Source organism: Lampetra planeri, chromosome 35, assembly GCF_965212315.1.
Source record: "Lampetra planeri chromosome 35, kcLamPlan1.2.h2, whole genome shotgun sequence".
Taxonomy (NCBI): domain Eukaryota; kingdom Metazoa; phylum Chordata; class Hyperoartia; order Petromyzontiformes; family Petromyzontidae; genus Lampetra; species Lampetra planeri.
This window is the reverse complement of record NC_136141.1, coordinates 1686871-1710147: the sequence shown is the minus strand read 5'-3', so window position 1 is coordinate 1710147 and position 23277 is coordinate 1686871. Positions and strand designations below refer to the sequence as shown.

At 46.6% G+C, this 23277-nt stretch overlaps 2 protein-coding genes across 4 annotated transcripts; one reads left to right on the top strand and one right to left on the bottom strand.

Annotated features, from left to right (window-relative positions):
• Positions 1-517: 517 nt before the first annotated feature.
• LOC144730190 (TAR DNA-binding protein 43-like) lies at positions 518-10341 on the bottom strand. Of its 3 annotated transcripts, none has more exons than XM_078610800.1 (5): positions 9941-10341; positions 7769-7932; positions 6983-7123; positions 4129-4293; positions 518-2282 (listed from the first exon to the last, which is right to left on the bottom strand). In XM_078610800.1, the coding sequence occupies exons 1-5, from the start codon at positions 10179-10181 to the stop codon at positions 1521-1523; spliced, it is 1473 nt and encodes a 490-aa protein (XP_078466926.1). In that variant the 5' UTR covers positions 10182-10341; the 3' UTR covers positions 518-1520. The 3 variants fall into 3 exon arrangements, with proteins under 3 accessions (XP_078466926.1, XP_078466923.1, XP_078466924.1); XM_078610797.1 differs by having other exon boundaries at positions 4129-4302; positions 9941-10340; XM_078610798.1 differs by having other exon boundaries at positions 4129-4299; positions 9941-10340.
• A 2009-nt stretch (positions 10342-12350) lies between these two features.
• Positions 12351-22230, top strand: LOC144730202 (cytochrome P450 2D15-like). Its single transcript, XM_078610817.1, is given in 10 exon segments — positions 12351-12875; positions 14668-14824; positions 15409-15558; positions 16846-17006; positions 18956-19129; positions 19384-19525; positions 19952-20139; positions 20889-20963; positions 20965-21033; positions 21439-22230. Coding segments are annotated over 10 exon segments (1509 nt in total). The 5' UTR covers positions 12351-12686; the 3' UTR covers positions 21643-22230.
• The last annotated feature ends 1047 nt before the right edge of the window (positions 22231-23277 follow it).

Here is a 23277-nt window from a genome sequence, read left to right as displayed (position 1 = left end):
ACGGCAAGTGAGCTGTAACGTCACATGTCACGTGACCCACGCACGTGGAAGCGTAACGCATTGTAGTGTAGTGGTTAGTGCGCCGCGCTACAAACCCGGCGACCCGAGTTCGATTCCCGCTCACGGCCACCACTGGTGACGATTATTTGAACCGGTCCTGGGCCTCCCCTAGGTCGACTCGGCCTTAAACGAGTAACTGCTGTGGTGCGAACATTGCCACTGGTGGTGAATCCAAGTCCCGGGCGAAGCCGAGTAGTACAGCTAGTCTTATACAAAAAGGGATGCACTAAGAGATAAATGGGTTCATCTTATTGAATGACATCGTGAGGACAATCAGTAAAAAAATTTGAGAAAAATTCGTCGAGAAAAATCACACAAAATGTCCCGATAAGCGAAAATAAACGTTGCCAAAAAAACATGGTCACGAAAACAAAAGCAGGACGCCGGCTTGCCACTTTAATGAAAGGTGCACGTTCACCAACAAGCTCGTAAAAATGATGTTCTTGCAAATGAACGATTTCCCCAAAACACATTTTATTTCGTAAGTGACTTAACAGTACTGTGAAGAATATAACACTTGCAACTTTTTGAACACATTCTCCATCTATCGGTTCTAGAAAATTACCATCAGATTTATATTGTGGAAAAGTGAAAACTGACCACGCAACAATGCGGGGAGGGGGGAGGCATCGTGACAACAGCAGCCAACCACCATGATTGGTGGAAGTCCAAATTGTCCCTCTTGGCGAGCAAGAGCTTTACATTCTAGATGATGCTGACGTGCAAAGCTATAGACTGCCTGGCGGGGGGGGGGGCAAGTCACCATTCCCGTTCTTCCGCTGGCTGTGAAGAGATGTTGGGGGCGATGGGGTGGCCGAGATGGCGGCTTGCACGTGGGTATCCAACCATCGTTTTAAAAATGTATCGCGCTCTATGCCATTCTTGAGCTGCGTTTGGGGTAATTATACACGCGATACTGTTATAAAAATGTATTACCTTTGCATTGTGGCTCGGTCAGAATGCTAAGAGGACACCACCGAATCTAGACAACTGCGATGATGAAGATGGGTCAAGTGTAGCACTGATCTCACCAATGACTTCACAAAAAAAAAGATCAAATTTAATTTTCCAGCTCAGACAATTTAACAGACTGTTGGAGCAAGCGCTGTTAGCGAGCACCTATGAAGGCTGGCACGGCACACGAGATGGGTGGCCAGCACCATGCCCAGCCGCCTTTGTCTCCCCAGTGGTGATGATTGTGCACCGCACCAGGTACTCATTTGAGGCCGAGTCTATCTAGGGGAGGCCCAGGACCGATTCAGATAATCGTCACCGGTGTTGGCCGTGAGCAAAAATCGAACTTGAGTTCGTGGGTTCGTAGCGTAGCGCACTAACCGCTACACTACACACACGTAGAAGTTAACAGAATTATAAAACTGATGCAATAAAAAATAATCCTAAAATGTATCACACTGTTTTACAATGCATACTGTTGTTAAGCAGTTACACAAAGGAAGCGTTTACCAGCCATGTGGTTTGGCCTCGTAGCTGGAGGAGGCATAAGACTGGGTGCTGTGCGCTGCTCCGCTCCCCGTAGAACCTCCAGTTCCACCCCACCCCCCATAGCCACCTCCTCCCTGCCCCCCACTCGCCCCATATCCCCCAGACTTATTTGCCTGCGACTGCTCCAAAGCCTGTGCTTGGCCATGGCCTTGCCCCTGACCCTGACCCTGCCCCTGCCCCTGAAACATCCCCATCATATTCCAACCACTCTGCATCATGGCAGCCATCACCGCGGGGCTGAGATTGAACGAGCCCAGCGGATTCATGCTCCCGTCTCCTGCTGCGCCGCCAAGGCTGGAGGCATTTGACGCGCTCCCCGCGGCGTTCATCCCACCACCGCCGCCGCCGCCACCGCGATTAAAGGACGAAGATCCGTGGCTCGACTGGGCGGCATTCGACGTCGAATTTGACCCCGTGAACGGACCAAAGGGGTTATTCCCATACCCGTAGCCGTAGCCATAACCGTAGTTGTTGCTGGGTGTGTTATTGCCACTCGAGCTGCCGCTGGAAGAGCCGAAGTTTGCGTAGCGCGCCACTTGCTCAAGGGCGGCGGTGTTGACCGTGAACGACTGTGACTGGTGCTGCGGATTGAGGCCCAGCGCCGAGAAGTTTGGGTTGGCGTTCCCCATAGCGTTGTTGCTGCCCTTGGGATCGGCGCTGGAGATGTGAATGCTGGACCCCTTGATGATGAGGTCTTCTCCACACAGGCTGTTTGCCACCTGTCAATGCATCCGCACGCACGCGCACACACACATTTAAAAAAATATGTATATTGTGTTTTAATTTCATTCATGTGTGCAACATTATTGCCTTTATATTGGAACTGCACAACTTTTTGTCATGCATATTTTACCATTTTTAATACTTGAGAAACTAGAATGTTTTGCTGTGTATGAATATCTTTGCATGTTTCCATATCACTGGGACTGCATAGTTATGCTTATGTAGTGTTATATGATTGAGGGGCGATAAGCAAATAGCAACAATCACATGGAACATCCAACAGAAGTTTAGCAATGTATTCAACTTTATAAAGGTGAATCCAAAATGCTACTCCAAGTAGTTTCTTTACGAAGCACCTCAACATCCAAATGTAGTTTATTTGACATTAGTGTATTATTATTATTAATATGATGAAACTTGTTTACTCAAAAAAGCTTCAGGAGGGTCTTGCCAAGATTTTGCAGGAAGGGGGGCGATTTTGCTGCTGTGTAAACCACATTGAGTAATTTGCAGGCAATATTTCAGCATTGGGGTGTTTGACCATAACTAGGTACACCATAGTGCACTTTTTTGTTATTCAGCCGTGTAAGGAAACCAGGGAACCAGGAAATCGAACCCATGCCCTACTCGGCGAGGCTTAAGTGTTTCCCTACACCCTGAATCAATTCAACAATTTTTGTTTTATTTCAACGCTGGCGCTAACATTTCTATCCGTGTATATTTTAAATGTGACCGAATACCAGTATGTAAGGCTCTTTCCTGTCATAACAGAATCATAATCTTCATTTGTCCTGCAGAAATCCGATGAGCTATGAAGCTATTTTTAAGCAGATGTCCAGTAGGGGCATGGGTCAGAAAGTTACAATACAAAAAAATAATAGCAGTGCAATGTTTTAGAAAAGTTAAGCAAATCACTACAAATAAATAATCTAAACACTCGACTGTAAAGGCCACTGAGCTCTTAGTTCTTGTTCAGAAGCGGCCTGGCCACAAATGAGAGCTCAATCGGCTTATCACGTGAAAATGTATTGCAGCCAAATAATCTAGGTTGGTCATTTAAAAAAAGAAAAGGATGAAAATAATCATAAGCATGTGGCAGCAGGCCTTGTGTCATTCCACTGCAAGAGGACATCCCCTCCCCACCACGTGTGCGATGGCAAGGGCAGTGAGCATAGACGAGAGAGGACCTAAGTAACCAGTAAAGTAGAACCTCGGAGATCGAACGCACCAGAACTCAAACAAATCGGTGTTTGAACGATATTTCCGAACATTTTTTGTCCCGGAAACCAAACGAAATTCGGAGATGGAACAGGCAATCGCGACTTGAAAGTACGCTTGCCCAAAGGTTTCTACCACCTCCTCCTCTTCACCACCTTCATCTCAAGCCATCAACTCTCCTTACTACAGGTAAAGTGAAGTTCAATGTTCATTTATTTCATTTATTCCATTAATTTATTTATTGTGTTTCTTGGTTTTTTTAAAATGATTTTATGCATGTAATTACTGTAAACTTCGTGTAAAAATGCTTTGAGCGATTTCTTGTGTCTGGAACCAATTAATGTCATTTACATTAATTCTTATGGGGAAAATTAATTCGGTGTTCGAACAAATCGGTGTTCGAATGGCCTTCTGGAACTAATTAAGTTCGATTCTCCAGAGGGGGGTACCACTGTACAACGAATCTTACTCAACTGCCACCCTACTCACAACGTAACCGGGCAGCTTATCATGCCCGTTAAATGCATGACGGCTAGAACATGCTAATCTTACAGAGATCTGACAAGTTTGGGTGCAATTCCGGGAGACTTGATCGTAGGCGAAGTGTATGAAGTTCCAACCCACCTGCTCATCTGTGAAAGTCACGAAGGCAAATCCCCTGAAAGGTTTGGGAATGAAGACGTCGGTGACTTCTCCAAACTGGCTGAAGTATGCCCGCAGGTCCTCCGTGGTAAGGTCAGGCGGGCAGCGGCCCACAAAGATCTTTTTGCTGTGGAAACCCGTTTCCGACTGCTGCTGCTTGTATATGTACATTTCATACACCCGTGGCGACCATGTCGCAACGGCCAGCACACACACGCACACACACAGCACGCGCACACCCAAACACCACACACACACACCACACAGACACACACCCACCCAAACACCACACAGACACACACCCAAACACCACACACACCCAAACACCACACCCAAACACCACCCAAACACCACACCCAAACACCACACCCAAACACGCACAGCACGCCACACAAAATTCGAAAGTACACGCATGCACACCCCAAATCGCAAACCATACCCCCACACACAATTCCACACAATACAGCGCACAACACCAAAGCCCATGCCATACGAAATACAAGAACCACCCACACCACACGCCAACAATAACACACCACAATACGGACCCACACAATATACCACACCCAGTGTTCCACACACACATCGTCACAGCATGCCACACAACACAACACACAAAACACCAAAGACCACCAACAAGAAGGCATACATAGATTGACACACACGCCACTCACAACATTGTAATCACATTCATATACGCAACCCACATCACGCACGCACACATATCAGACACCCCCCACACGACATACCACACACATTCAGACCCACGAACACACACCCACGAACACACGCACGCACACACCCGCACACACACACACAGGCAAAACCAAATACACGTTATTTCACAAATGAATGCAAATATAACTTCTTCAAACCCTGTTAAAAACAAATATAAAAGATTACACCACTCAATATCATAATTGCCATGGGGTCAGCCAGTTTCCTATAAACATTAACTTGTGCAGCCTCATACTTTGGATGAAATGTCATACGTGGGTACGAACAAACGCACGCCGACACATACATTCAAATAAACACAAAACATCACATCTATACACACGCACAAACGCTCACATTCACACTCTCATACACACGCATACACACTTGTATGCACACGTACACCAACGCACTCACACTTGTAAACTCACCGACACACTCGTATAAACTAACACACCCACACTTACAAACTCACACAGTTGCACTCACGCACTCATGTACACACCACTCACACACTTGCACACACTCAAGCACTCGCACACTGTACTTGTAATCACACCCACACTATCACTCACACTCATATAAAGAGACACACACAAACTCGCACACTTATACACACACTTACACACTAATATTCACATATACAACCACACTGACAGCCACACACAGACTACTACAAAATGAAGATGCACAACCATAGGACTAAACATGTTTAAAATGTTAGGTTATAGGATATTGTGAAACCCTTTATAGTTATACGGCATGTATATTTAGTTCGACAAGTATCACTTACATTTTTAAATATATACAACATATACATACTATTACACGTACTTTTATAGGCCAACACAATTATCTAGACACACCACTGATGAATGAGCATGTTGTAATGCAGTTGCCGTTACACTTTATAATCCAAAATGCATTGTAAAATATCACTCAATTGAAAAATGCAGAAAAGTCGCAGCCACTGCTCCTTGCTCGGAGAACACGTGAGCGAGTTACACCGATTTATGTGACCCAGGTAATTATATTCCTGCCGTTGGCTCGCACAATGGTGTTTCAACTAATAACGAAGGGCTTCTGCTGACTGCTAACCACCACGAAGGCGACTCCATCTCTTTGCCCACTACATTGTGACCCCATTGATGCTGCATAATGGTGGCTATGTATAAGTATTTAAGGTGAAGACAGCCCTTAAATGGCAAATGGGTCTTATTACGCAGATGCATACTTCAATTCGGTGTGCACCCCAGTTGAAAAAGTGCATGAAAATGTTTGGTGGTAGAGAAAATTACTTTGAAGTCACACAGGTCAAGCAATTCGTCATTGCGCACTCTGGAACACCACTGCACTGTGTTAAAACACATGGACGTGATGCCACCGCAGTGCCACAATGACACAAGCTTGACCCGATCTTCCAAGTATTTTTTTTGTCACAAAGCTTCAAACTGGTGTCCAACAACGCTTGGGAATACGGCCGAGGTGTACATGTCTTTAACAGGTGATTGTTTTCTGGTTGCATCTTCCTATAAGCCAATGTTCTTCAATTGTCTTTCAAAACGACAAAAAATTTGCCCCCGTCAACTCAAACAGAGCAACAGAAGCCAATGCTGCGTCACTTAAGCAATGAACACCAGTTTGCAACTTCTCATTTCAAATCAAAGTTATAAATCTGCCATCAGCAAGGCTGCAGTCTGCCATCATCCAAATCAGGGAGCTCAACCACCACACAAACCAAAAAGACACATTCCAAACACTACCAATCATCTGTACAATTATCACACCTACACAGCACCAGGATTCACAACCGTCAGGATAGTAACAATAAAACACCACCACACCCACATTCGCAAATCGCACTGAATTAGACCCACTCAGGCCAACGCATGTATCACCAGAAGGCAATTGCATCTTCATAGTCATACACCTAACTCCATAAACTGCATCGGTACCAAAAAAAATGTTTTCAATCAAACGCACGCTTACGCAACTCATTGCCAATCCCAAGTATCCACAATCGCCTAACGACCCACACAGTTCCACAATCAATTTCTCACCCAATCCACACACCTTTTCCACCTAACTCTGCTAAATAAGCACGCGCACTCCCACGTACCTTGGTATTGGGCAGCTTGACATCGCACCAGCGGCCACCAATCAAGTGCCGCTGCGAGATGGCCTTCAACTGACTCTCGAACTCACTGAAGCGGACAAAACCAAACCCCTTCGAAGTTCCAGACTTGGCATCACGTTTAACCTGCAAAGGAGAGGAATCGTTAGATGTTAAACTAAAATGAGCGTGGGGGAACTCTTGCCTTGCGTATTTTCGCTAAAACCAAACCTGTAAATGCTCCATGATCTGTGCCTTGCAAAAGGAACCTCCATATATTACGTGCTGTAATTTTGGATTTTGGGTGATAAAACAATAAACAAAAGTTTGATTTGCAATGGTATTTTTTTCAAGTAACATTCTACTTGATCAGTCTGAAGAACCTGCCAAAACATATTCATAGTTTTTTTTTCTCTGACCGAGTTTGACAGTATAGTACAGCCGTTAAATGCTTCTTGGTTTTTTTCTGCCTTTCAGGATAATCATCCACCGCTATGTCCAGTGATGTGACAATCCAGCCGACACCAACGAGCGGATTTCACCGCTTCATCTCCGCGATGTTCCCTTTCTTGGTGACCATCGTTCAAAACCACGGGCGGTGTAAAGGCTAGCGACCCGTGTCCTCAAGCTCACTTTAATTCGCAGTCAATACCTTCAACTTGCAAATGCATTCCCTAGGTTTTAGGACACATTTTGGTGAATAGAGGAAGTAAAAAAAACCAGGACCACAAATTGCACACATATTCCAGATGTCCAATTCAACCATCTCTCTGTCCCGCGAGTGGAACGTACCTGAACCATGAGCACGTCCCCAACCTCTGTAAAGTAATCCCTCAGGTCCTGCTCATTGCACTTCCACGGCAGCCCCAGCACGATGAGGTCGGACGTCTTCTGCACGGAGCGCTTGATCTTAGCCACGTTCCACGCATCGCTCTCATCCATCTTGCGTTTGTTGTCTACGCACGCACACACAAAACCAAATGAGCGACTGCTTGAGCTACGGTGCAGTGCAAATAGTCAACATATCCATCGTTAACCGATGGTGTGTCGCATGTTTATGCCTAAATAAACTCGGTAACTTTATAAAAGTGACCAGGTACACGTTGATTTATATTGTATAACTGTAAACATACATAGTGTGTATACGGCTAGTATATGCAATAAGCATTGTGAATATGTATGTTTATAACCCACTGTTAATAATAGATCACGACGTTTCGATCGCAACAAGCGACAAACGTCGTGATCTATTCTTTTTTCTATCTACGTGACTTTACCGAAATAACCCAAGAGTATGGATTCCTGCAGTCACGAAAGCTTCAAATCAAGATCGCCTTTGCAACAATTACATACGAGGTAGCCCCCGCCTATACTCGCTTCAACGCCCTTGCAGTTGCATTCCCCGCGAGAGGGTTTACACGTTGAAGGCTGTGGCTCGGCAACTTGTACACACACACACGGTGGATTCGGGGCGTAGGCCGTGGGGAAATCCAGAGCCACGCATTACAACGTGAGCGGAAACACGAGGCCTATCACACGCACAAAGACGTCGCGTACAAAGACTACCGATTAAATATAAATGTTGTAATATGTAATTTGGAAAATCGATTAATATTATAACGTTTGCAATGTAATATTGCACGTGTGTTGTTCGCTGCGAACCAGGCGACCCGAATTCGATTTCCCGATTAGGGCCCACATCAGTCACGATTTCTGAACAGATTCTGGACCCCTCCTCTTCGGAGGTATATTCACCCTCAAACGAGAGCCTGGTGCGATGTGCGGTATAATCGTTACTGGGGAGACAAAGGCGGCCGGGCGTAATTCTGGCCACACTCCACCACCTTGTGCATTGTACCCTGCCTCGTGTACCCTGCAGGCATTCAAAGCTGCTCGCTAACGTCACTAAACCCCAGCCTGTAAAGGCAACACGGGGCATATTGTCTTTGATAGCCCTTCCCCCGAGGGACACGTGTTCGAGAAACACCGCGAGGTGCTGGAGTTACCTCGTGAGTTTTATCCTGCGCAAATGCGAGGACACTGCTGTTATAATTCTCACAACTATGACAACAAAAAACGATACACGTTGCTTATTTATTAAATGTGCACAAGTCCCTCCCGTATAACATCTCCTATCCTTTGGGAACAGTGGCGAGGTACAAGTTGTCGGCCTATTGTTATCTATAATTGTAATTGTTTTCGGCAAATTGCATATAAATTTGGGGTACAATACTCGGTACACATTGCAAATTTGTGTACAATTGTATACGTTTTAAAACTCTGGTCCCCCCCCCCCTTGGGGAAAGTTGACGATTTAAAGTCAAGGGAATTTGTTAAACCACGCCAGTAATGTCGTGATGCTGCGTTGGAAGTGATGCATAAAGCACAAGTAGCAAACTCACGATCTTCAAAAACGCTGTGGCCTTAAAAGGGAAAAAATAGGCTGCGTTTCGGGCAATATTCAACAGGTGGAGACTGCACATTATACACCATGGGGCTCGGTGACCAGATTTGCAAGAGACCAAGATGAGCGTAACATGGGTCCCGCAAAATAACAAAAATATTTCCAGCAAACCCAAGTGGCTTGCCGAGAACATTAATACAAATGCATATCATACTCTTAGGTATCATTCCGCATCCGTTTAACTCGAATCAAACGAGTAAGTGGTGTGCGCTGTGCAAACATCACGAGGGAGACAAAGGCGGCCGGGCGTGGTGCTGCCCCCTCCCCCTCCTCGTGTGCCGTGCTCCATAGGTGCTCGCTAACAGCACTTACCCCAAGTCTATGAAGGCTGCAAGGGAGATATTTTATTGTTTAAACCCCCCCTACGCCATGGCGAGAGGATGTAACGAGGCAATCCACATGGCCGGCATTAACACACCACGCATCACCGAAACGTTAAAAAAACGGCGCTCCTCTCTCATCTACCTCGCTCGTTCCATCTCTCTCTCTCGCTCTCTCACCCTTGGGGAAGGTGACGAGGTACACGTGGATGCCCCAGGTCGCGGGCTCTGGCGGGTGCAGCGCACCCTCTGCGAGCCGCAGGCCGCGCAGGGCGCGACCCTCTCCCGCGCGATACCGAAGGCCGCAAGCGCCCGGGAACTGCGCGGCAACGCTCGACAGCAGCACGGTGCCGTCCTCCTCGGCGGGGATCTCGATCGGCTCCTCGCCCTCGTCCTCCGCAACGCGCACGTACGACGCCATGGGGTTTTGCTGCTGTTGTTTGCTGCTGCTGCTGCTGCTGTTGCTGCTGCTTCACGCGGTGTCCGTAGCGGGCCGCTGGCTGCTGCTTGCACAATGGCGGCCTCGTGGAGGAGCTGGAGGCGGGAAACGGAAGCGGAAGCTGCGACTTAGAAGGGGGCGGGGTCAGATGTGGACCGGAAGCGGAAGTTTGTTGAACCCCCCACCACTATCCCCCCTCTCACCACTATCCCCCCTCCCACCACTATCACCCCCCCACCATCCCCCTCCCCCACCACCCCCCCCATCCCCCTCCCCCACCACCCCCCCCCTAACCATCCCCCCTCCACCATCCCACCCCCCCACCATCCCCCCCACACACCATCCCCCCACCATCCCCCCCCCACCCACCATCCCCCACCCACGATCTCCCCCCACCATCCCCCCCCACCCACCATCCCCCCCACCCGCCATCCCCCCATGTGGTACAGAGAGGGCCTCGCTAATAAACACTGGCAGGGCACGTGGGTCGATTCAAGCAAAACCCCCGACCTCCTTTAGCAAAGGAGGTCTAATGATGTAGATGCTCACCCCGAGCCCTCATTACTTTGATAGTGCAGCATTGTCTTTGAGCTGTGGACGCCTTTTGGCGTCCTCTGGTCGAGCACCAATTGGGTCGAGGCTCAAAAGAAAGCCGTCCCTTGGTGTGGACCAATCTATTTCAAGGACAATGCATATATATTATCATAGTGTGATTTGTTTGCATTTTGACTGCAAGTATTGTGGTTAATGCAGTAACATGAATCCTTGTAAAAAGGTTTCAGTTTTTGTTGCCAGAAAGAAGAGGAAAACCCGATTAATGTGATGAGGTTTTGTTGTTATTTCTGCTTTTGGCACCACTACCAAATCATGCAGTATCACCAAATAATTGGTTCACCACTTATCGGGGACTTGAAGGAAGGAGGGATGTTTATTGCTCGACCGTTACGTGCGGAACATCGGTCGTCGTCTTTTTTGGTTTCCCGATATTTTTCATTTCGTTGCCGTTAATCCCCCAAAAAATGACATTGTGACCCAGAACTGACACTTTCCCGGGATACATGAGATGAAACATTCCGTCTGGTATAGCCAGTCATCAACATGAGTGGAGGAATCTCAGCGTGTTTAAGGCCGAGTCCACCTAAACGAGGCCCAGATACAGGTTGAAAATGCTGGATTGTTTCTCAAGGCATCCAGCCACCACGAGAGGGCGCCAGTGAAAGCGAAATCTTCACCAATTTTTACTTTAAACACATTCCTCCTGCGGAGGGAGCTGGTAGGAACGTTGGGTTGCTCGGTCAATGGCTAGGGTCAACGGCGGCGTGGTGTATTCCGCAAATATGCCCGACTGTGAGGGCGGGCACAAGCCGGCGTGAGTAGGTTAAACGTTGAGTTTTATAAGGACACCACGGGGTGACCAGCCCCTCCCCACCCAGCCCCACCCCTCCCACCCCCCACACAGCCCCTCCCTCCCCACCCAGCCCCTCCCTGCACGACGGACACAATAATCCCCTGTGGGCTGGTGTAACCAGGAGGTTTCTACCAGTACCACATGTACTTAACTGCAGACATGATTCCCTGCAAATGGTTTCGGTTTGGTGTTTTAAAATCTTAACGCCTGTTTCATTCCCAGGAAGGGTAAAACCTATTCACCCTCTTCCTCTTCCACGCATTAATCCCACTCACGTGGGGTCCGCTAAAACGTGAACACTTTCGCACTTGAGAACGACCATTCTGCTCCCCATTGTTCAAGGAGGCGACGTCACTCCCCCAACACAGACAAAGGCAAAGACCACCCGTGTAGCCTGTGCAGACTGTTGTGGCAAGTGCTGTCAGCGAGTAGCACGTATGAAGGCACACGTGGGGGTGGGTGGCCAGCACCACGCCCGGCCGCCTTTGTCTCCCTCGTGGCGATGTTTTTACGCACCGCACCAGGTACTCATTTGAGGCTGAGTCGACCTAGGGGAGGCCCAGTACAGGTTCAGATAATCGTCACCGGTGTTGGCCGTGAGCGCGAATCGAACTCGGATCACCGGGTTCGTAGCGCTAACTACTACACTACCACTCCCCTCCCCCAACACACACCACACACATTCATACAAATACCACACACCCACCCACGCACAACACTCCCACCCACACATGACACTGACTTTGAACAAGCGAGACAGAGAGAGAGAGCCTGCCAAGCGGCTGGGGGTGTTCCACAGCACAGAGAGGACGATCGCCACTCGCCTACGGCACTAGGCATTCGTGTACAACGCGTGTGACACTGCACGCACGCTGTGTGTGTTGAACTTCTTTCACGCCGTACGTAGCCAACCGTGCTAATCGGAGGTGCGTGCGGGGTTGACAACAACAACAACAGCAAGACAATTCTCGGCCAGCAGACTGCAGGCGAACGTAGCGTGCGTTCGCGTGAACACGACACACTGATTTCTCGCAAGAGACGCGTCTCATCAGCACACGCGCGCACACAGCATCAGAGCCATGCACGAGTTCGCTTCGCCTGCTCTCTCGGTGCCTCTGCTTCTCATCTTCGTCCTCCTCCTGCTGCTGCTGCAGAGGAAGAACATCTTCATCACGCGGCCCTATCGCTTCCCTACGGGGCCCCCGATTCTGCCCGTGCTAGGCAACTTCATGTGGTTGGGTCGCAATCCTGTCGCAGGGTTACAGCAGGTGAGAGACGGATGGTTTCGGGACTGGGCTATTCCGATTGTTGGAATTGCCCTTCGGGTTGGCTTTGTTTTTAACCGGGTGAGTATTCAAGACGTAGGTAAAACATTAAAATTAATAAAAGCTTGTGTTGCCTCCGAAACGTCGTGATTTTTTTTATTTTTATTTTTATTATTTTATTTTTATTTTACTTTTATTAATTTTCATTATTTTACCTACGTGACTTTACCGAAAAAAACCTAAGAATATGAATCCTTGCAGTCACGAAAGCTTCAAATCTAGAATATTCAAGAGTGGTCAGGATAGTCGTGGGCGCGAGATTTTTTTCCATGTCAGCAAGTGTTGGTTGGCTCTGTTTGAACCGGGTGAGTTTCAAAGTCTTGTGTACGAGAGTTTTCTCACCAGCAATGCTGTTTAGTTTGCTTTCACCCAGGATAGTGTTCTGGGCAAGAGTGATGGCAAAATAAATACAACATCAGAGGCAAAAAAAGGAGCAATGGAGCAACATCGAGCACTGATCAGGAGCAACCATAGCGCAGTGGGCAATTTGATGCTAAATAGGATCAACTTGCTGTTAAACAGCACAGCACAATTCACAAAAGTCAACGCAAGTTACGTTTCAGGAAATTGACCTTCATATCACGAAGGGCTATTACCAGAAACAATGCCGATTACTGTATATATGTGTGTGTTTTTTATTTTTAAGGCAGTGTTTTTTTTATATATAAATGTGAGTTTGTTGACAATAAGCCTACAACAATACTTTGTTATGTGGAGGATATGTATGTTGATGCATTTGCAGTTTGTTTTGTTACTGTTCGAGCTGGGCTCTGCCTTGCCCCTTAGCAGTGTGCATCCTGCCATCAGTGCTAGGTAATGCATGCAATGCCCTTTTCACTTTGATGCCTGTGTTGTTCACACACGATGATGACAATTTGACATTCCTTTGACTCAACCCTCCCCTCCCCTCAAGAACCAAACAGCTCTTTCCATCTCTGCACGGCTCTGTGTCACCATGGCTCAGGGTCTTGACTGCGTCGTACACTTTGGATTAGCCCTGTGTGTTTAGCTCTCTGTGAGATGACGACGGCCTGGGAAGGGAGACCAGTTGTCTAGATTAGCAAGCCTGACTCTGCTGATGAGGCCCAGACGATCGATACTGGCCCAGCATTCGCTTCACCTGTTGAACCTGTGTGGAGATATTTTATTGCAAATATCTTTCTTTTAATAACATATTTTGCCGTCAATACAATTTTGTTGTAAGTAAAATGTAATTGTAAATATTTGTTATATTTTAATCACATTACTGGACATTTATATGTACTGGACGTCTGTGAAAAAGAGCTTCATAGCTCATCGGATTCCTCCAGTGTAAATAAATATTATGATTCTGGACATTTAGAAATTAAATAAATGCTGTTACTTGAAACATTGACCATCATGTCAGGCAGAACCGGCCCTAGACCTTTGGGGGCCCTAAGCAAAATTTGGTTGGAGGCCCCTTTGATGTATGATTTTTTTCACCCACGAGCTAGCAGTGACTCTAGGGGGCCCTCTGCTGGCCACGGGGCCCTTTGCAATTGCAAGGGTCGCTTAGTGGCTGGGCCGGCTCTGATGTCAGGCAACGCGGTATAACCTGAAACCACGTAGATGTATTCAGCACAACTGCAAAAAAAACACCAAGTATTGCCAAAACAATGTTACTCAGCCCTTGTGTTTTGCACACGATCACACGCATAGCGTGGTGGATGGCGGGTTTGTCAGCTTCTAACTGAACATCACTTCTGTCGTGCAGATGGCCACAAAATATGGGAACGTGTACAGCATATTCATTGGTTCGATGCCACTGGTGGTGGTGAACAGCTACCAACTCGTGAAGGAGGTTCTCATGTCCCACGATTTTTCCGATCGACCGTACATTCCACTTATGGAAATAACGAAACAAAACCTTGGTAAGTGGAATTTCTGCTCAAGCGATATACCGTTGTTTGCTTCATGCTGCCTTTCTAAAACTATTGCCAAGCAAACCCAAACTGTTCTGAGCCCTTTCGGTAAAGTCACGTAGAAGGAAAATAATAAAATAATATGAATATTAAAAAAACTATAAAAATTCGAATTTTCTTGCTGTGAATTTCACACCTGATGATGATTGCTTGTGTTGCAGTCGAAATGTCGTGAGGATTTTTATAGTTTTTTTGTATTATTATTTATTATTTTATTATTTCCCTTGTACATGACTTTACCGAAAGAACCAAGAATATGAATCCCTGCAGTCACGAAAGCTTTAAATCAAAATTTGTTCTGAGCCCATTCTAAAATGGCCCGGCATGGCTTTTATTTTGCCCTATGCTTCGGGAGCCACATGACTCCACCACAACGGCAGGGGGAAGATATGATAATAATTTTTACCCGAGGGTTATAAACACACGTGAGCATGCAAACGTTACACAAGGATATGCGCGTACGAAACCTTAAAAATTCCAACGTCGTGTACGACATTTGACTGTGTTTGCTCTTTTGCGCCGGTTGATTGCAGGCATCGTAGGTGCTCCGTACGGCGAAGCCTGGAAGCGACAGCGCAGATTTACTTTGTCAACCCTCCGTAATTTTGGATTCGGAAGGAAAACCATAGAAGAGAGAATCCTCACGGAGGCCGAGGTCCTCATGGAAACCTTCAAGCAGGAGGGTTGGTTGCCGTCGATTCTTCGTGCCACTTTGTTTGGAATGCACAGCCCCTTTTTTTTGTAAATTCTATGCTGGATGAGGGCCATACATCACCACAATGGTCGGTCTATGTTGGCGAAGGGGCGGGTGGGCAAGACCAGTTTTGAAATTACTCGCCACTGATGTTAGGCATAGCCATGAATCGAATTTGAATCACTGCGTTCATATTACAGCAAGCAAACCACTGTACTGCAGCTTTACCTCCACGCTGCAATAAGAATATCATTTTAAAAAAAACCCTCTGGATATGTATAGTCCTGCCAATACCGGCCAATCTCTCTCCTCCCTTCTTTAAGCTTCTTGAACGTCTTGTCCACTCCCGCCTTACTCACTACGTCTCATCTCATCTTCTTTACCCTCATTTCCAATCTGGATTGTTCCCCTCCCATTCAACTGAAACTGCCCTCCTCACTGTACGGAATCATCTAACAAACTCTGCCCATCCGTAATACTGTTTTTTTGGGTGAGATCGTGTAAACATATAAATGTGTCGTTAAACCGCCACCACCCGACACAGCCAATGAGAAAGGGTTGTCACGTAAACAGAACGTGGACAATTCGTCACTAGTACAGCACACCGGTGTGTTGGAGAGCCAAGCCACAACATTTACAATCTGAGTACGACGTTTCACCAGTAATTACAACCAGCTTCATCAGGCGACAGCCAGATTTGTGGAGAATCTGGCTGTCGCCTGTATTATGTATGATAATAGTCACGAAAGCCTACGTTTCGATTTAAAGCTTTCGTGACTGCAGGGATACATCTTCTTGGTTCTTTCGGTAAAGTCACGTAGAAGGGAAACAATAACATAATTAAAATAAAACATAATAAAATACAATTCTCACGACGTTTCGGCCACAACGCAAGCAGCCGTCCTCGTCGTGAGAATTGTATTTTATTATGTTTATTTTTTATTTTTTTCCCTTCTACGTGGTTTTACCGAAAGAACCAAGAAGATGAAAGCCTACGTGTTAAACAAACTGCCCATGCTGGCCTCTCCTCAATCTTCATTATTCGTCGATCTTTCCTCAGTCTTTGACACAGCCGATAACCCCACACTCCTATACACCCACTCCAGTCTCGGTATGTCCAGCACACCCCTCTCCTGGCTGCTATATAATTCTGTATAAGATAAGAGTGCCACTGCGTGTGTCTTCATCGAATCGCATGCAAGCGCGTGCACGTGTGTGTGTCTGCACTCTGAGGTTTGCCACTGCAAAGTGAATGAATTGTATATGTTTTTTGCAGCCACAGCCTTTGACCCTCACTTTAATATTAACAACGCGGTCAGCAACATCATCTGTTCGCTGGTGTTCGGGAGCCGCTTTGACTACGTTGACCAGCACTTTCAGGAGCTGCTGCATCTCATAGAGGAAAACTTGGTGCTGCAAGGGGGCCTACTTGCGCAGGTCAGTCAACATTTTCTTTTGTAGGACTGATGTTCTAGTGTCGTTCACTGTTGTAAGCTCCCCAACCTCGTTTGCTCACAGGGCACTTTGACGGATTGGCTTGGCAAGAGGTCCTCAGTGGAGGCTTTTTCCCAGAGCCCTCGAGTCTCCGGCATGTTTCCCCTTCTGAAGTTGACAAAAGCGGAGGGAGAAGCATGCATTTTCAAGTTGTGATGGCCGTTCCCATGAGTTACAGAAAGTTTTTTGTTATTTAATCCGCATTTTTCTATTACGCTGTGGAATAAATATTTTAAGAGCAAGTTAAAGAGATGGATGTTCGGAATAAAACAATAAAAATAAGAAAAACATCAGCACGAGCATCCTTCGCAAAACGCGTGACATGCGTTTCTGAAAAACAACGCGTGAGTGGAATCGTGCCGTATGAAGTCTATTTCCCTGTAGACACACACTTGCTGAAGGGGGATGGCAATTCCGAATGAAAAAAATAATATTTAATTTAAATATTTTAGCGTTGACTTTACAAAATACGTATGCATTTAATACTTAATAATAATATTAACATTACAAAAATACTTAATAAGGAGTTAAACATTTTTGTTTATTTAAAATATTACTACTTACAAAGATTACTGAATAAGGGGTAACGTCAGGGCTTGTGGAATGCTTCCGCGGGCTGCTTCTACTTGTGGATGGCTGTGGGCTGATCAGTGCAGGGGTTGTAACGTTTCTTTTGTTATTTTGAAAGAAAAGATTTCCAAGAAGAGCAACCGTATCTTGCAGCGGCACGCATGATGCAAACAAAGACAGCAGATCTCAGATTACTATGCCCAGCGCGTGCCACTCGGCGCTGCCATGATGTAGTGACGCCACGAGATTTGAGTTGGTTAACCTGCCAAATATTTATAGATTTTACTTTTTTAAATCTTTGAAAACTAGTTTTAGTTAGAATTTTTTTTTAAAAATGTGTTATTTCTTGTGCGCGTACCTGTGAAACGCATCACGTAAGTGTCAAGCATGTCCCTAAAAGATGAATGTGTAACTGCGAATTCACACAAGGGGGGGGGGGGGGCGTTAAACAAGGGACGCCTGTATTGTGTTCACCAATGCTGTTGTTAAATCTCTAGAGAAATCATCAAAGTGGCAACGGGTAGGACACGTCGTGAGAACAACTAACGTGGAGTGATAACGAGAACGGGCAGACATGCTAAGAAGGAAGACGGCGAAAAAGAATAACGAGATGAAATCAAATGGTTTGGAGGCCACAACGGGACATTTAGAACTCAGGAATGGAAGATAACGGGGTGGGAGCGTGGGGGGGGGGACACGCTATTGCCCAGCAGTGGAAAATCACAGACTGACAACAGCCGTAGTGACCACCCCATCCTGTGCACTGCACAGCGGTTCGTCATACACTTCTCAACCCAAACTCTTTGGTTCTTTCGGTAAAGTCACGTAGGTGACAAAAGAAAAATACAAATAAATTAAATCACGACGTTTCGATTGCAACACAAGCAATCATGACCCGGTGTGCCAACCAGAGCAAGAAAATGTTTACTGAAGTGGGAGAGAAGCCGGAGTTAAGGGGTTTACATAAATTTCGATTTAAAGCTTTCGTGACTGCAGGGATTCATCTTCTTGGTTCTTTCGGTAAAGTCACGTAGAAGGGAAATAATAAAATAATAAAAATAAAACATAACAATAAAAATAAATGTTTTATTTTGTTTTTTTATTCTTATTATGTTAGATTTTTATTATTTTATTATTTCCCTTCTTCGTGACTTTACCGAAAGAACCAAGAAGGGGTTTACATAAATCAGAGAGGGCGGTGGGGGGGGAGAATAAGGGGAGGGGGGGAGCGTTGCGTGTGCGCTAGGGACTGGGACGTGAGACTGGGCAGGGGGGGGGGGCTAGAAGTAAGAGGATGCGGTGCCTGTTTTCTTTTTCTTCAGATCTGCAACATATTCCCAGTGCTGTGCAAGCTACCCGGGCCGCAGCAGAAAATGTTAACCTCGCAGGCAAAGGTCCAGGCCCTCGTGGACGCCAAGATTGCCGAGCATCGTGCAACGCTGGACCCGAGTAACCCCAGGGACCTGATCGACGCCTACTTGGCGGAGATCGAGAAGGTTTGCGGAAGAGCACAAACAGTCTGACGATAGTTACCGTGAGTCCTCCGGTTTTTTCCCTCGGCATTAGAATCAACAACACGTGTTTAGAGGATTTGGCTTCTATACGTTTCCACGTGTTGAGACACTTCGTTGAGCTTTCATTTATGGCCAGGACGCTTCTGAAAAACATCTACATAGCTCAGTGGGCCTTACCTGGTGAAATATAAACAAAAAAGGCTATACGGGGGATCTTTGTCTTTGTTTCGAAACAGGAGAAGGGCGACCCGAACAGCCCCTTCAAGGACAAGCATCTGTCCATGGTGACCTTGGACCTCTTCATCGCTGGCACCGAGACGACCTCCACGACCCTGCGCTGGGCCCTGCTCTACATGATGGCGCACCCAGACATACAGGGTAGGGAGTGCAGCGCATTCGTGGGCTGCTTTGCTGCTTGTCGCAGAGGTTGTTCGTGGTTCGAGTTCGGTGGCTGCCCTGGTTAATACTGGGGGGCGGGGGGGGGGGGCAATAACCATTAAAATAAACACGGCCTGCAAAATGATTAACACTAATCGGAGTGAAACACGTTCGAAAGGAAGCTGAATTTCGCCGAATTGTTCAGTGTGACCCAAAGGATATAGTTGTAGGTTAATGTCCGACAGCGTCTTGGATTAAGTTATTGCTATCAAGTTCCATATTTAAACACTCAACAGTAGTCCTAGTTATTTTCGACATTGCAGTATCCTTACTGATTCCGCAGTCATAACGGCCTCCTTGTTTACATATATAATCATCTATCACGCACGTCCCCTATCCCTGTCCTGGCGTTGCCTGTTGGGGCAGCTGCCTGCCACAAGGAGATCGACGAGGTCGTGGGCGCGGACCGCCTGCCCTCAATGGAGGACCGGCCCAAGATGCCCTTCGTAGACGCAGTCATCCACGAGAGCCAACGATTCAGCAACACCGTGCCACTCGGCGTGGTGCATTGCACATTGAAGGGCGTGGAATTTCAAAACTACCTGCTGCCCAAGGTACCGCGAGTCATTTGCTGGACTTCTATTGTTCGCTCGCCGACTCTATTCATGTGGTGAGCCTTGGTGAAAGCTGTCCTGGATAAGCTCCCAGCACGTGGAGCGAAACTTCGGACATCGTGTGGAATGCCACGTGGTAAAACCCCGACAAGGCGTGTGAGAGCTGTGCGGCACAAACGCAGTGGCAAGGAAGCCTTCGTGCCCGAGAGTGTCTTTTAATCAGTCTGGAAAATCCTAAAATGTAATTTGCAGTAACTTTATAATTAAATCTTTACTTAAAGTAGATAGATCAATCTACGTGGCTTCACCGAAAGACCCAAAGAATATTTATAATTAAGCTTTCTTCCCGTTTCTCTTTACTCAAGGTCATCTGTTTCCCTCCATCAGCCAGGATGCCAGCATCTTTGTTTCATTTCAGTGTTTGAAGTAAAAGTTATATATTTTTTCTTCAACATTAACAGCATCCATTTTCTAGCGCCATCCTCTTCGGATTATAAGGCGCACTTTTCCCCCTGTATATTAAGCAAAAGTTAGGAGCGAGTCTCATAATCTGGTAGCTGTGTGTGCACGTGAGCAGATTTGTACTATCTCTATTGACACTCGACACAAGTTTGGGGTGCGTCTTATTTTCCCCAATTTCCAATACGGAGAACACGGTCGCGATTGTTGGTTAGTTTTTCCAGTGTTATCAACCGTACTCTGGGTGGTCGGCACTCATCAAATGATATATTTTGTTGCGTGTACCACAGGGAACTATTGTATTGACGAACTTTACATCGGTGCTGTTTGATGAGAGCCAGTGGGAAGCCCCACATGAGTTCAACCCCTGGCCGCTTCCTGGACGCCAGCGGTAAATTCGTCAAAACCCGACGCCTTCCTGGTCTTTTTCTGCCGGTACGCTTACATGGTTTAACAAAAAAAAGTAACGATAACAATACTTTCTCGATTTAAAGCTTTCGTGACTGCAGGGATTCATTCATCTTCTTGGTTCTTTCGGTAAAGTCACGTAGAATGGAAATAATAAAATAATGAAAATTAAACATAATCAAATAATTCTCACGACGTTTCGGCCACAACGCAAGCAGCCATCCTCAGGTGAAGAACAGGTCTGTCGAGAAGACAGACCTGTGGCCGAAACGTCGTGAGAATTATTTAATTATGTAGTATTTTTATTATTTTATTATTTCCATTCTACGTGACTTTACCGAAAGAACCAAGAAGAACAATACTTTCATTTTATATAGCGTCAATCGTGCCAACGGCGTTCCCACAACGTACAAGGATGTGAAATAACAATAGTTTATGTATACATCGCCAGGTCCACGCGTGTGCCTGGGAGAGAACCTGGCCAGGATGGAGCTCTTCCTGTTCTTCACGTCTCTGCTGCAGCGCTTTCAGTTCTACTGGCCCGACCCGGCTTCAAAGCCAAACCTGGAGCCCAAATATCAGTTCACGCAGGCACCGCAGCCGTACAAGATGGGAGTGCGCCCACGCAACTCTTGAATCGACAAAAATCCGGGACACGTTCGACGTACCGGCAGGCCTTGCAGATTTTCCAGCGCTGCCGACGATCCTCCGGCAAAAATACGGGACAAGGTGGCAACTTTAGCAGGGGGCAGCCTTGATGTTTGCTCCAGAGCAGCAAGGGTGCACATGCCAAGGAGGGTGTAGACCCGTGTTCTTCTTGGCATTCTCACTGCCCGTTGTTTAAAAATTCATATATAATTCTTAAGCAGTAATTTCCTTCGGATGTCTGTTAAACATTTCTTTTAAATTAATGTGACAGCTATTGCTGTCTTCCATTAATCCTTCAACAGGCACATACAACGAGTATGGCAGCAGAGCAAGTTTTCCAAATGAATCGTTGCGCAGTAGCGTCAGCTGTGCTTGTTGAACATGAGTACATATACCGACACTTTGGTGGTACACATTCTACAAAAGAGGGTGGATGTATGTGCAGGTGAAAGTAACGAGTGAAGGGACCGTGAGTTTAAAGACGTTATTTTAGGCAGCAAATCAGATGTATAGCGGAAAAATGCGTTCAGCAAACTATTTCCCATTTAATAACGTCACACGCAGTGAGAGGGTGGGACAAACCCATTTAATAACGTCACACGCAGTGAGAGGGTGGGACAAACAACGAAGGGTACGCCGCCGTATCGCACCGCTCGGCCGTGCAGCTTAAGTAGTTCGTCGTCGACTGCTCATGAAACCACGTGCATTCCGTATTATAACGAGCGCGTTCCACATCATAACAAGGCGCGTTCCACATTATAACAGCCGCGTTCCGCATTATAACGGCTGCGTTACGCATTATAACGAGCGCATTCCGCATTATATCGGGCGCGTTCCGCATTGTAACGGCCGTGGTTCCACATCATAACAAGCGCGTTCCACATTGTAACAGCCGTGTTCCGCATTGTGACGAGCGCGTTCCGCATTGTAACGGGCACATTCTGCGGTTTTGCAAAGTGTTCCCCGGTGGAAGAACCGCGTAATTGCGAAAACGCGTAATAGTGTGAACACACGTTAAGCGAGGACTTGCCGTACAAGTATCTTAGCCAAGTATCAAAACATCCTCTTTCTCATCTTCGACACGGAAACATTTGACATCTACTTTATGCCCATCTCAGACTATGCTGACATGACATTATTGCATGATATCAACGATGCGAAAATGATATATCCATTTCCAATTTATGATTTCTCGCGGTGCACTGCAAATCTCGAATAAAATGACCAAATTGTCTTAGCCCGTGTCTTCATTCACACGAGCTCATTTCGTCTTGTCATAGTTGAGCTCCGATCTCTGGTTGGGTCGTCGTTAGTTGATAGTCGTGTGCTTGTTTATCCACCCCCCTTCAGTCATCGCTGACAAGCGACTACTCTTTTGGAACGACAAACGGCACCACCGCCGCCTACCCGCAGCTCAATGCCCGCTTGCGCCGCGGTTCGCCGGCGTTGAGTCGAGGTGAAGCTTGGCTACCAATGAGACACTGAATTCTAAAATCCGTCCCGAGAATGTTCCTCGTGCTGAATCAATGCTCCTGAAACGATGCCCTCCAAGAATACCACGTGGCCCACGGATTGTGTAAAGGATACTTTATGCTTTTTTGTAACGCGAAGAGAGATCCTTTA